At 50.6% G+C, this 14,087-nt stretch overlaps 1 protein-coding gene across 2 annotated transcripts in view; it reads right to left on the reverse strand.

Annotated features, from left to right (window-relative positions):
• Positions 1–14,087, reverse strand: part of SPC25 (SPC25 component of NDC80 kinetochore complex) — a 78,724-nt gene that overhangs the window by 59,238 nt on the left and 5,399 nt on the right. For both annotated transcript variants that reach the window (XM_086937710.1, XM_086937711.1), the window contains exons 2-3: positions 6,576–6,724; positions 6,425–6,490 (exon numbers count right to left, since the gene is read on the reverse strand). In XM_086937710.1, the coding sequence (XP_086793836.1) occupies positions 6,425–6,490; positions 6,576–6,717 (208 nt within the window). In that variant the 5' untranslated portion in view covers positions 6,718–6,724. The remainder of the gene's footprint in view (positions 1–6,424; positions 6,491–6,575; positions 6,725–14,087) is intronic.

A 14,087-nucleotide genomic window follows, 5' to 3' on the forward strand; every position in this document is an offset into this window, starting at 1 on the left:
AGCCTGCATACATTTCTCGCTTTCCTTCGGGATATTATTGTCTAGGATAATATATTCCAGGCTCGTGTGTTCATACCATTCTCTGTTGAACTAGAAGTGTAAATGATGCCTGTCGGAAACAGAATGAGTAGGCAAGCACCGGAGCCGGGGCCAAGAGTAAGTACTTTTTAAATTATTAAGTCTTCTTGTATGACTTTGCGAAATGGCGGGAGTAACGATACTTCTAGTTTCATCTTGAAATAAGACCAGTGCATTCCCATGGCAATTGTTTTACTACATAGTTTCTACTAACTCTAATATAAAATTATGCCATACCGTGTGGGGTTCTCCAGTGTCGGTCCTGGAGGGCCGGATCCATGCCAGATTTTTTACTTATCCACATTAAGATAAATGTAGCTATCTTAAAAATCTGGCATGGATCCGGCCCTCCAGGACCGACACTGGAGAACCCTATAAGGTATGGAATCATTTTATAGCGTACAGCACTCCTAACTGCATTTACCACATTGTGCCCTTCACTATTCGCACCACTTGTAAATGCGTCCATCAAAGAAGTTATTTTCTTCGTGGACCCTTCTTTTACTCTGCAATCAGTTTCTATGAATAAACAAGCCGTGAGCGTGCACTCTCCCGAACTTCCGGTCTCGGGATGTGCACGCTCACGGCAGTCGTGGGGCGGGACTTCCGTCTTTTGGAGAAGCCCACTCTCACAAAGTGGATGGCAGCAGAAGTCAGGAGAGGCGGTAAGTGGGGCTTGGCACCTGTGTGTCAGCGTGTGTGTATGCAGTGTGTGTGTGCGCGTGCGTGTATGCAGTGTGTGTGCGCGTGTGACTGGAGAGGCATGGCTGACCCTGGCAATCGGCTTCTGGAGATGTGCACGGCTCGGGGGCGGGGCATGCGCGTCCACGCTGTGAAATCGCCGCGTGTGCCCCTGCCAACGTCCCTTGAGAGCCGACTTAATCACAATAGGTCTCCAGCGAGACCTAAAAAATGTCATAGAAAATAAGACAATGGGTTCCTATGGAGAAAATACAGATTACTAGTAACCCTGCTAGGGATTACTTTTGCGGTTCAGTACTGGGCTGAAAGGTACAGTACTTGCTTCTCCCCTGATCACAGGTGAGTACTTTGGAATTCGGACTTTGGCTGATTTTATGTGAATATTTTTAGATTTCAAAACTTCACACTTAGAAAATTGTTGAGTCAAAAATGAGTCAATGTTATCCAATGGCAGGTAAGTAAATTACCGGTTTCCAGGTGAGTACTTGGTTGGTGAAGTTAAGGTTCTGGGCATAGACTCAGGGGTCCCCCAGGGTCAGGTAAGTAGTTGACTCTCAGCGGCACAGGGGCGGCCGGGTGCAGAGTTTGGTAGGCCCAATGATATCCAATGAGGGAAGGAAGGCCTTCGGTTGGTGGCTGCTGGCTAGCAGACCACGCAGCTGTGGGAGCGGGGCTCCTGGTCACTTGCTCAGGGCAAGGGGGGGGGGGGGGGAATAGGATAGGACATAGGGGTCACAGCCAGCGGCACTCGGGCGGCTGGGTGCAGGGTGCTTTTGAGCCGTCGGGCCCTCAATGTTATCCAATAGGAAAGGTCAAAAAGGAACAAAGGCTGCAGGCTCGGGGACGGAGACTCTCCAGGGACGACCAGCACTTCCAGAGGTAAGCACAGGTAGGTACCCCAAAGGGAGGCACAGGGGGCTGTAGGGCCCCGGGTGCAGGGGTGTTGGAAAAGCATACCCTAGGCTGGTCGCGGTTGGGGTGGCCCCTGGTTCTGAGTCTGCGGGCGTCGGCTAATTCGTCGAGGAGGGTCTTTGGGCACTAGACTTAGAGTCCCAGTCGCCGGGGGGACGTCCTCTTGGTCTTGGTTCGGTTGGGCCCGGCGGGTGCAGAGTGGGCTGGTCCGGAGCTTCCTGGTTGGCACCAGGTGGGTTGTTGTAGCAGAGCCTCTGCTGATGGGAGTCCCAGTCTTCAAGAGGGTCAAGGCAGGCAGGTCCTCCGGGTGTCCCAAGGTTGCTGTCCGCAGGAGTCGCCGGGATTAAGTAGGAGCAGGTTCCAGGATCGACAGGCCGGTAGGGCTGGGGCCAAGTCAGTTGTTGTCGTCCTGTTGTTAGCAGCTGCATGGCGGGTCTTCTTCTTCTTGATCTTCTTTTTGTATCGGGTTCTGAGTAAGGAAGGTTCAGGGAGCCCCTAAATACTGAATTTAGGGGCGTTACAGGTAGGGCAAGGACAGGGACCAATGGGTCCCTGCCCTGGGGTGAGTCCACCCCATAGCCTGCTCCTCTCCTGTGGGAGGGGGGCAGGAGCCTAGCTGTGATTGGGCAAGGCTCCCCATCTTCAAGATGGCCGGAGCCCGGGTTGTGCTTCACCTCGTCTCCCCCACCTGAGGGGTGGGGTTGTCACAGGCTGGCACACCCCCCTTCCTGACGTAGTTTTTCCCGCCAGTCTTCACGCCAGAGTCGGGGGCAGGACTGGTGGGGGGTGGTTGCTGGGTACGGCAAATGGTCTGGAGAAGCTCACAGAGGCGGCATGCCATTGAAGCTTCCCCCTGCCCATCCTGGGGGAGGAGACCTAGCACCTCGCCCAGGATGTACATTGTTGCAGGCCCAGGAGAGCGGGGACTCTCCTACCCAGGGGTCCAGCAACATGTCTGTTGTGTGGCAGCCTCTGCAGCCAGACGTGGTTTTTAAGATGCCCTCTGGTGCATTTTTCATTAAATCTCACACTGGCATTAAATAACAACAGTATGCACAAGCATATGACTTAATGATTTCAGTAACGGTTAGCCCAGGTAGCACTAGCAGGCCTATATAGAAGAAATGCAGGTTGTGTGTGAATTTCTCGTTTTTCATTGTTTTCCCCACCTTGCTCCTAGACCTGTAAAGTATTTCTAGACTGTACATTTTCCTTGTTAGATTGCTCGTTTGCACCACCAGGCCAGAAACAACCTTGTTGACTGAGAAACTGACTGGTCTGTCACGTTTTGCTCCTAGCCCATTGGCCCAAACAGTGCTGAAAGCCTCACGTGAAATCCTGCACTTGGTTTAACAGCAGAACCTCACGTCATCAAGCCCAAGAGGGATGATATAGGACAGGGTGTTGAACTCGGAGACTTTGTGGTAAGATGACACTTTTCCAAGATGGAGGATACTTTGGGCGCAGAAGGAAATAGTTTTCCTTGTCTTGTATCCAAGGATGCTCCGAAAGAAGTTAAAATTTGAACTGGCCAAAGTTGACTTTTGGAAGTGGATATGGAGGCCTAATCGATTAAGAAGAGACTGTAATTTGTAGAATCTTTTAGTTTTATTGTGTTGCTGGCTTTGAGAAGCCAATCGCCCCTTTTAGGATAAGACTAGATTGTTGGGTGACATAAGTGAACCACTGATGCCATGCGGAAGGTTAAAGAAGCAGACTTTTGACCAAATGGGAGAACAGTTTATTGGAGGAGCACGTTCCCCAATAGACAGAGGAATTTTCTATGCTTTTTTACAACCAAGATTTGAAATGACACATCACATATCCAGATCTCTGTTCACAGATGCACACAGATTTGCCATAATGCTCGCATTCAGAACTTTGCTCACCTGATCCATTTGTTGGCTAAAATAATGTCTAGTATCCATCTGTAAGCTTTCATCGACTTCTTTTTAAATCAAATAGCATTTTAAAAAGACTCCTTTCCCCTCGAGACAGGTGACCAGTTCTATAGTTTACTTCTAAACCAATACAGCTGTTTCCTTGTGCAATCAGCAAGTTGGTATGATTGAGTATACACCAGTGATATAGGTGGTAGTGGTTTATTCAAAATAGAGTGAATATCTTTACTGCATAATTGTTTTGACCCACTTATCACTTGTTACGCTTTGCCACTCTTAGCATTTGTAAAAGGCAACCTCCCCCGCCCCATCAGAGTGGTGTACATGGAGGGAGGCAGGAGGAAAGTTGAGGGGATGATGGACACCCTCAAAACAGTGCCTGGTATTAGATGGCATCCATTCAGAGGCATTGGATGGCTGCTGCAGACTGGAAGATCTTAGCTTTACTCCTCGCTCATATTGATGAGTACCTCTTTTGCAATTGATATTGCTACTGATGGGGCCATCAAGGGGATTGATGCCTCAGCTGCAGATAATGCTTGTGGACTTTATGGCAATATTGTGTCCTGTAACCCTTTTTTTTCTCCTGACGTTCCACATTTTTCAAAGTCTCCACTTCGTTTTATACGCATCTCTTCCTTTTTAGGATGAACAAAAACGAAAGACCTAGAGCAATAAAGACTGAATATCTTTTGCTGGCCATCTGGTTTTATAGATGTACTACTTTACGGTAAAGTGGGGTCTGTGTGGGTCAAGACACTTTTAAGTTACTTAACATTCAAGTTCAGACTACTTTTTTGATTTTTCATGCCCACAACCGGTATTTGCTAAAAACAGAAAAACTGAATGAATAAAATATTTAATAGAGCGCACGATGGCCAAGCGGCTTCCTGGCGCTAGGGACCTGATCATGAACTCGGCAGAGGGGAACCCAGGGGAGTTTAAGAGGGGAATGCCTGAAGAAAGAGGAAGGTTTTAAGGGCTTTGCGGAAGTGGGAGTAGATGGGAATGGAGCGAATAGAGAGAGGAAGGCTATTCCAGAACTGGGGGGCAAGGACTGAGAATCGAGTTCCCCCCGTTCTGGATTTGCGGAAGCGAGGGGTGTGAAGAAGAGAGAGAGAGGAAGAACGGAGAGTGCGAACAGGGGCATGAGAAGAGACGAGAGTGTTGATGAACAAGGTTGCAGATCGAGAGTGAGCCAGGAATGCTAGACAGGCCAGTTTGAAGAAGGATCTGAAACGAACAGGGAGCCAGTGAAGTGATTTAAGAGCCGGGGTGATATGAGAGGATTTAGGGAGAGAGAGGATGAGACGAGCAGCTTGGTTTTGAATGGCCTGTAGGCGGCGAGATTCGTAAGCAGGTATGCCCACATACAGGCCATTCCCATAGTCAAGGCGAGAGATGACGAGGGCCATGACTATGGATTTAAGGGCATCAGTGGAGAAGAAGCGGGAGATTTTCCGAATTAAGCGGAGGGAAAGAAAACAGGAGGACACAACAGAACTGATCTGACTGTGCATGGATAAGTCATGGCTGACTTTGATGCCGAGAGTGCGGACAGAGGAAGAGGGAACAGGGGGGGGGACCAAAAGAGAGGGGCCAATGTGCGGTGGTCCAGGGGTTAGAAGGGCCACCAGTGAGAACAAGTTCAGTTTTATCTGGATTGAGCTTCAGTTGGTTAGCGCACATCCAGTCAGAAATGAAAACTAAGGTGGAACAGAACTTGGGAAGGGAATCGGGGGTGGAAGAAAGATCGAAGACGAGCTGAAGGTCATCTGCGTAGTTATACACAGAGACCCCCAGCTCAAGAAGAGAAGTGATGAGGGGGTGAATATAAAGATTGAAAAGGAGAGGGGAAAGAGAAGAGCCTTGGGGAACACCACAAGTGACAGGACGGGGAGGAGCGGAAAAACCGGAGAGATGAACTGCCTGGGACCTATCCTGAAGGAAGGACGCCAGCCAGGAAAAGGCCACGCCCCGAATGCCCGCTGCGCTGACACGGTCGAGGAGGATGGCATGGTCAACCGTGTCAAACGCAGCGGATAAATCGAGAAGGACCAGAGCTTGGGGGAGATTGGAATCGGCCTTCCCCTTAAGCTCGTCCAAGACTGCGAGGACCACCATCTCCGTGGAGTGGCCCGGGCGGAATCCTGCCTGGTGGGATGCAAGGAGGCCGTTCTCCTCAATATAAGAGGAGAGGCAGGAAGTGACATGAGCCTCGAGGATCTTGCCGAGGTAGGGAAGGAGAGAGATGGGACGGAAATTGGAGGGAAGAGAGGGATCTAGACCAGTTTTCTTTAGAATCGGAAGGACTATGGCAGATTTGAAAGAGGAAGGGACGGATCCGAGAGCCAAGGAGGAGTTGAGGAGGGCAAGGGGAGGTCCAGAGCAATTGGTGAAGAGGGTTTTAAGAATGCGTGCTGGCGCGCAATCCATGGGGGAGCCAGACTTGATTTTGATCAGGAGTTTTAGAAATAGTTCAGTGGAAAGAGGAGGAAAGGAAGAAAAAGAGAAGGAAGGACAGATGGGAGGACAGGTGGGGCAAGACAAGGAAAAAATACCACCTCCTTCAAATCCTGGTGGATCACTGCCTAATATTTAAATGTCAAACGAAACAACATTGAAAGACAACGTTTTCTAACTAGATGGCTTTTGAACGGATAACATGTTGGAACACTTTGCTACCAGAAAAACTCAGTTTAATGAGTAAAATGCTTTTCAGTAAAAAAAAATAATAATGGAACTGGCAAGCAGGAGAGGTATAAAAGCTGTGTAAATAATATTCTGATTTACCCTCAAGTAGCAGAGTAAAACACATGGTTTATACATACCATTTTGAACTTCTTTCCTTTTTGTAATCATTTGAATTCCCTCTTTGTACTTTTTTGCCCAACAGTCTGTAACAAGAAACAGCAGTTGAGTAAGGAGTGAGGAAAAAATATACACATTATTTCAGTTGAGATGAAACAGTAAGCACTTTACCTGTGAGAGCCTTTGCGATCTCCTTGTGAGACTCCACTAGGAGATGAATGGACTCCTCACCACTGGGATTGACAAAGCGAAGCCTAAACTCCTCCATGCACCTGTAAAGGTTCTGCTCATCGTCTGAAAGTTTTTGGGACATTGTACCACTAAAAAACACAAAATTCCAAAGTCACATGCTAACCAAATAAACAAAAGCAGGGCTGCAAAATATTGTTCAGTAGAAGCTAAACTATGGTAAAATAATCTAATTAGCTTGCATTCATAATTGCTAAATACGTGAGGCAGAGAAAGTAAGCCTTTGCAATGCAAATCGGTCTCACCTTTGGGTTATTATAAGTATTTAGCCATGCAACACATTATCACACATTACTGCAACATAGCCTTGCTCGCATATTAGGAAATGTAAATTCTGGTAAATGTTCGGAAATTAATATTTTCGGAATGTTACAGTTGTAATGTTAGAGCAATGCTGATTTAAGGATTTTATATTAAGTGCATGCACCTAAACAGTTTCATTTAAACATTAGTATTGAAAGATATGCCATTGCATAAAAAAATAGATTGTGAACAAAATAAAGTAGGGTATATGTTGGTGTACTGCAGTACAAGAGCACGTGCCTGCCCATGCCCCTTCCACCTCAAAAGAAAAACCACTAGTAACAATCTACCCTTTAAATCTTTCCATCCAGTTACCATGATATTATTTATGTGGCTTAAGGATTTACAGGAGTGTGATGATTCAATGGCCTTGCCAGCTGCTCGAATTGACGCTATTTAGGAAATGCAAACTGGAAGTAAGTGCACAGGGGCCCCGACCATAAAGTTACTTTCTAAAAAATCTCCTGTATCTTTATAGCTACAGATTTAACCTGAAAAGTTAAGTTGCTTGTGAGTGTAATTAATGAGTTATGCAATATTTGGATTCAACATTCTCATGTGCAAGGCCGCGACTGCTCAACCAATGACCTTGTCGTCCCAACTTGGTCTCAAACCAAGTACTGGGTTCGCTGGTCGATAGGAACCCCTATAGACTCCTCTTTGATGCTTAGAGTGCCAACCTACCCATACCTTTGCATAGAATCTCAACTGCAACTGGCATAGGTGACCACTGCCCAGTGAGCTGTGCAGAGAGGCGAAGGATTGGATGGGCACTATTCTGAACACCTTTTTTGACCCACTGACCGGCCCAGAGAGCAACTCACACTGCCTTCAGTCACAACTCAATTCTGCCCCATTATAAACACCTGGAGGAGACTCAGTTCAAAGTATGTCTTACACAGCAGTAACACCACCCTGGAAAAAGCAAACACAGGGAATGCACGACTAAGTAAAACATGTGAAATAGAAGCAGAAAGGACATGGGTTACCTTAACTTTTTTCCACGTTCATTGTTTGCAAAAAAAAATCGTTTTTGCCTGTAGAGTCTAGGACATGAATACAGGGTCCGGAATGGACCCTTTTTAATGATCACCGGGTCTGAGACCCGGAGCGACCCAGCACTCTTAAAGCCCCGCTCAAGGGCTGCGTCAACTGCACAGTCCAGGCCCACATCCAAAGGCTGCCTGTGCAGTCTAGGAATGTACAGATGGCTGAACGGGGTTCTCTCCTTTGCAGACTCCTGGATGAGCCTGTGTGTAATGTTCCCACAGGGCAGGTGCGCTCCAAATTTGAAGCTTTCTTATTACAGAGTGACAGGAACATGGCCTCTACCACAGAGGCGGCGGCGCAGGCTCAGGGCGTCTGCTCAGCAGAACATGCCCAGCAGCTCTGTGGAGCAAGCAACCACAGCAGCACCCTGGAGGCAGGCGTTCGGTGCACACATTCCAAATGCGCCGCTTTCTTATTACAGAGTGACAGGTCCATGGTCTCTGCTCCAGAGTAGGCGCTGGCTCGGGGGGCATGCTCAGCAGAATAGGTCCAGCAGCTCTGTGGAGCAGGCGACAAGAGCAGCACCCTGGAGCAGGGGTTCGGTGCACACATTCCAAAGGCGCTGCTTTCTTATTACAGAGTGACAGGTCCATGACTGTTGCCCCAGAGGCGACGCTGGTTCTGGTAGCCTGTTCAGCAGAACAGGTTCAGCAGCTCTCTGGAGCATGCGACCACAGCACAGACAGCAGCACCCTGGAGGGAGATGAGCGGTGCACACATTTCAAAGGCGCCACTTTCTTATTACAGAGTGGCAGGTCCATGGCCTCTGCTCCAGAAGCGGCGCAGGCTCTGGGATCCTGCTCACCAGAACAGGTTCAGGAGCTCTCTGGAGCAGGAGAAACAGCAGCACCCTGGAGGCAGACGGGCGGTGCACACAGGAAGCGTCAGCAGGAGTCCATATCCCCGGGCACTTGAGAACTTACAATCAGAATTAAAAGTTTGAAAATTGAGCAGGACCCGAAACAGCTCAACAGCAGCCAATCAGATGCGACCCAGGGCCACATTCATCGAATGGGATACATTCCCATTTGAGAGAATACAGGAGTTGGGATTCTGAACACCACACCCTGTCTGTTTCCACAGACACTCGCCAGGTTACATCTGCAGGAGAATGTCTGTGGACGACAAGCAAGAATGCAGGAGGAAATCAGTACAGAAACACCCATTTCAGTGAGAATTCCCCACCTCACAGGAACACTGTAGTAGTGGTAATCCCTGATGCGGAATTACTGAAGAGGTATTCCCAGATTAATTTTACTGATTATTTCTTTTTACTGCAGTAATACCAAACCGAATTAAAAACAAAACACCTCATCTGCTGTATTTAAGAGGGCATGTTTGTGTGTGTGTGTGAACCTTTAAAAGTTCACTAATATACCCCTCTCACATGAACATTTTGGGAGCGACAACACCAGAGGTGGTCCAACCTGGCACTCAATAGGTGTGGCCATCACAGTATGGACAATTTACATTACACTGGGCAGCAAAATATCACGTCGACCACTGCAACAAAAAGGTCTTCACCAGATCCAGGTCACTTCTTGTTATGGTTTCAACCCCTGTGGTTTGGAACCATTTATTATAGAGAAAAAATAAATGGTGGGGGGAATAATGGGTGTAATCACCCTCTGGGAAATTACCATGGGTAGCACACTTTCCGTTATTTTGTTCACTGTACCATTACAGACCCCAACCATATGCAAACCAACCTTGGCTCCAACCCTGGAGGGGTGTTACCAGAGCCGCTTGCCCGCATTTCCTCTGAGGCAGGCATGTGATTGTAGTTGCTTGCAGGTTAGGACTGACCCATATACAGGTGCCACTCCCTGCATGGTACAGCAGAACAAGCAAAAGATGATAGAATGGAATGTCAGCAGACTAATTAGCGTGGCTTAATATTAAATCAAGCATTCGACCCAGTGGTCATCTTTGGCTTCTAAGTCAGCCCTATGTTACTTGAAAATGCCCAGTGGTCAGTACTGAGCCAATGTGTCACACAGACACACTGATGCCCTGCAAAAAGGTTGTAAGATACCCAGGGTTCGCAAGGCTGAACAGGCAGCCATCTTTGGGCGATAAACGGTTGGAGTCTCTCGGTTACAGAGCAGTGGAGCTGAAACCTATCAAGGCTAAAACGTATTCCATCCACGTCGCCAATGTAATAAAGTCCAATACAATCCACAAGTATGGCAAGCATTTATTACGGCAGCACAGCACAGCGACCTCCAACAAGCCATCACAGGATAAACAGGAGGGCCTTCTGCATTCCATGACTAAACATTATCATGGAATGCATAACGCAATCTAAAACACAACACAGGCAAGTACAAGAGGTTGTTATGGTAATTACTACATGTGCCTAGAGAAAATAGTAGTGGTTCAGATGGATTCAAGCATTTCTAACCAGCGCTTCAAGGCCAACCAAATGCGCTTCAAGCCCGACTGTGGCAAGAGTAAAACGCTGCAGTGAGTGACTTGCGGTGAGACACTGATTTGCAGTTCCCTGCTCCACACCACTGACACCCTAAAATCTGTCTTGGATGGGGCGTGGCTAGCAGCCGACGATGGCGGCAGCCTAGAAGGAGAGCTCCGTGATTGAAGCGGCTCCCAGTTAAATCCGCACATTTATCCGCTGACGAAAATTCCCAGGCGGGAAGGCAACGAAGCCCAGGACCAGGCGGCGACAGCTCGGAGTAGCGGGACCTCAATCCGAGGTCGGGAAATACAGTTATTGCCAGCGCCCCGAGCGGGCCTGTATGCAACATCCGGACCGGGGGGCACAGTGAGCGGCGTACTGGCAGGAAGTGGCCCGTGTCGGGCAGCGATCTACCGGAAATACCCGGCCACGGAGAGCGACAAGGTGAACAGAGACCGAGCCTTCCAGCCTCCGTCACCGGACTGCGGGGGGCCGATCTGCCTGACGGGAGGCCCGTCTGAGGTGAGGGGGACACGAACCCGGGCGCCCGGCGAGGACGGAGTCCGGCGCCCAGAGCGACGACGTAGGGACCTGGCACCGCCATCTTAAGCAGCGGCGGCCAGAGTGCAGAGTCTGGCGGCGAAGGAACCGCGCTGCCTTATTGACTGCACTGCGGCTCCCCCTCGCCGACCGAAGTGCCTGACAAGACGAAACGGACCCGAAGGCACCCCCGCCCGGACTGGGCCCAGAGACCAGCTGAGCATCTACGCAGGGCATTCGTCCTCACAGCGGTAAGACCTGTCTGAAGACAACTCGGGCCCCCCATCGCCATCAGGGGACCCAAGCACGTAGCTCCAGCGGCCACGAGTCAGGGGCGGCACACGCGGTGCCAGAGGGGGACAGAGGAACTCCTCCAGGGCGGCGACAATCGGTTGCTCGCCCCACGAATTAGTCCGGGACTCGACCGGCCACCGCACACCAGAGGCCCGTTCTTATCTGCAAACATCCTTGGCCGCAGGAACCGGTGCACCTCACAGGGGCCACTCTTACCCCCCTAAACACAGCCGTCTGAGGGAGATAGCCCGGCCCAGGCGACACCAAGATGACTGGAAAGGGGCCTAAAAACGGGGCGACACAATCGCGCCAGGACCGCTTTGCATATGACAAACCCGGCTCTCCCTCTCCCTCGCAGGACGCCAAAACACAAGCGAGCAAGACAGCCGAAGTGACCGGAGGCAAGAAAGCGACCATTGATGACGTCATGCGGGCCCTCACGCAAGTACAAGCCACGGTGGGGTCGATCTCGGCCGAGATCACACTTATAAGGGCGGACTTTCATAAAATGACAGAAAAGGTGAACAATATGGAGGTCGTGACCAAATCCTTGGTCGAAGACGTCTCGGAACTCCAGATTAGTATGGAACGCATCTCGAAGGAGAACAAAGAACTGCGCGACAAGCTCGATGACCAGGAAGGGCGCTCGAGGCGGAACAACATCCGTATAATAGGTGTGCCAGAATCGGAAGGCACGAGGGCAATGGACCTATATGTGGAGAGTTTAATCAAAGACACCCTGAAGCCCAAAGGACTCTCCGCCTTTTTCACAGTGGAAAGGGCGCACCGGGTGCCGGGGGGGACGCCACAAGACAGGAGCTAACCCCAGACCGATCATAGCGAGGCTCTTCAATTTCAGGGATCGGGACGCCATCCTACAAGCGGCAAGGAACTCGCCCTCCATTAAGATCCAGAATGCGACGCTGGCATTCTTTCCTGACTAAACGGCCGAGGTGGCACGGAAGAGACGAACCTTTTTTGAGGTCAAAAAAGAACTCAGAGCCAGAGAAATCCCATACTCAATGCTTTTCCCGGCCAAGCTTCGGGTCGTAGCAGACAACAAAACTTGGTTTTTTGACTCCCCAGAGGTGGCGCAGGATTGGCTGGAGGGATGGAGAGCGGCGGGCCCTCGTCGCTCCAATAGACAGAACAAACACCGCACAGCTGGCTCCCGACAGGGCTCACAAGCCAACGACGAAGATGCAGAGCTACATTCCCCTTTATCCGACCGTCATGAGGACAGTGCAGACGGGGATCAATAAGTCACTGCCATGGTCCAGCTGACCGGAAGGTGGTATGAGCAGGCAACGCCGCCTTGGACACTGGGCGGAGGGGCGTCCGCAGCTGAAGAAGGGGGCCGCTGACCACGGAGAAACCTTCACCCCAGCGAGCAAGTACTATGTTATGGGTTGGGATCAGGCACTCTGCTGAGTTGGGGGGGCGGGCAGTTCTGAGTCCATTGAGCAGGGGGGCAGGGAGGGGGGGGAGTTGGGGGTAGGAGGGGGTTTTGGTTTTTAGTTACTACACAGGGGCAGGGTAGCTACGATGGGGCACACGAGTATAGAATGGTATTGTCACAATGCAACACACAGGTTCACTACACAGACCTCCTGGTCGTCCACGAGCGCAAATTTACGGACCGTACACCCAAACAGGATGGGGGAGGACACTAATGTAGGGCAGACGTCCCCGCTACGCCTCATGTCCTGGAATGTAAGGGGCCTAGGTGACAAAATTAAACGTGGGCTGGTCCTGCAAAGTATAAAGAGGCTGAACCCCGCCCTGGTCCTACTACAAGAGACACACCTCACCGGCACAGCTACGAAGGCCCTAGACAGGAAGGGATACAGCATGGTGGTTCACTCTGGATTTACAAAGGGGTCCCGGGGCACCGGGATATTAATTCACCGCTCGTCCAGGTTCATAACCCAATCAACTGCAACAGACACACAGGGGCGCTTTGCAGCGATACATGGCCAGTGGGAGGGGAAACCGCTAAATGTGGTCTCGGTGTACATCCCGCCAGCACTACACACCATAGCTTTCCCGGAACTAGGAAAATTCCTGTTAGACCTCCCAGAGGGGGATCTTGTCGTGGGGGGTGATTTTAATGCAGTGGCACAAGACTCCCTAGACCGCCACCCGATGCGCACACGAACACCAGGGCCCTCCAAATTGCATGACTTCATGGAAGCGCAGGGTTTAGTGGATGTGTGGAGGCGGCTACACCCAGATGTCCGGCAATACACATACCACTCGGCAGTCCACGACAGCCTATCGCGGATAGACTATTTCCTGACGTTGGGGGGGGGGGGGGGGGGGGGGGGGGGGGTCTCCTCACTTTCACTGATTCCCAAATTAGACCAAGAGGGGTCTCTGACCACTCCCCGCTTACACTGACTCTGTCCAGTCAGGGAAAGACCCGCAGGCAAGTTTACCCTATCTACCCGGGTTACCTTAGAGAACCGGGCGTAGCCAAGGCCTTGAAGAAAAGTACACGGTCCTACCTTGCAGAGAACGTGGGATCGGTGGAGTCGCCTACAATACTGTGGGAGGCTTACAAGACAGTCCTCCGCGGGCAGGCGATTTCGGTGATCGCACAGCACAAGCACACACAACGTCAGGAGCTGACAGATCTAGAGGAACAACTTGATAAGGCAACACAGGAACACGAAGGGAACCAGACTGGAGACACCCAGCACGCGCTCCGACTGGCCCAGCAGCGTCACACCGACTTTCTGCGCCGCAGAGTGCGGGACAATATGTCCGCAACGGCGAGCAGGGTGTACGACATAGGCGATAAGGCAGGGAAGCTCCTGGCGTGGTTGGAG

Source organism: Lissotriton vulgaris, chromosome 9, assembly GCF_964263255.1.
Source record: "Lissotriton vulgaris chromosome 9, aLisVul1.2, whole genome shotgun sequence".
Lineage (NCBI taxonomy): Eukaryota > Metazoa > Chordata > Amphibia > Caudata > Salamandridae > Lissotriton > Lissotriton vulgaris.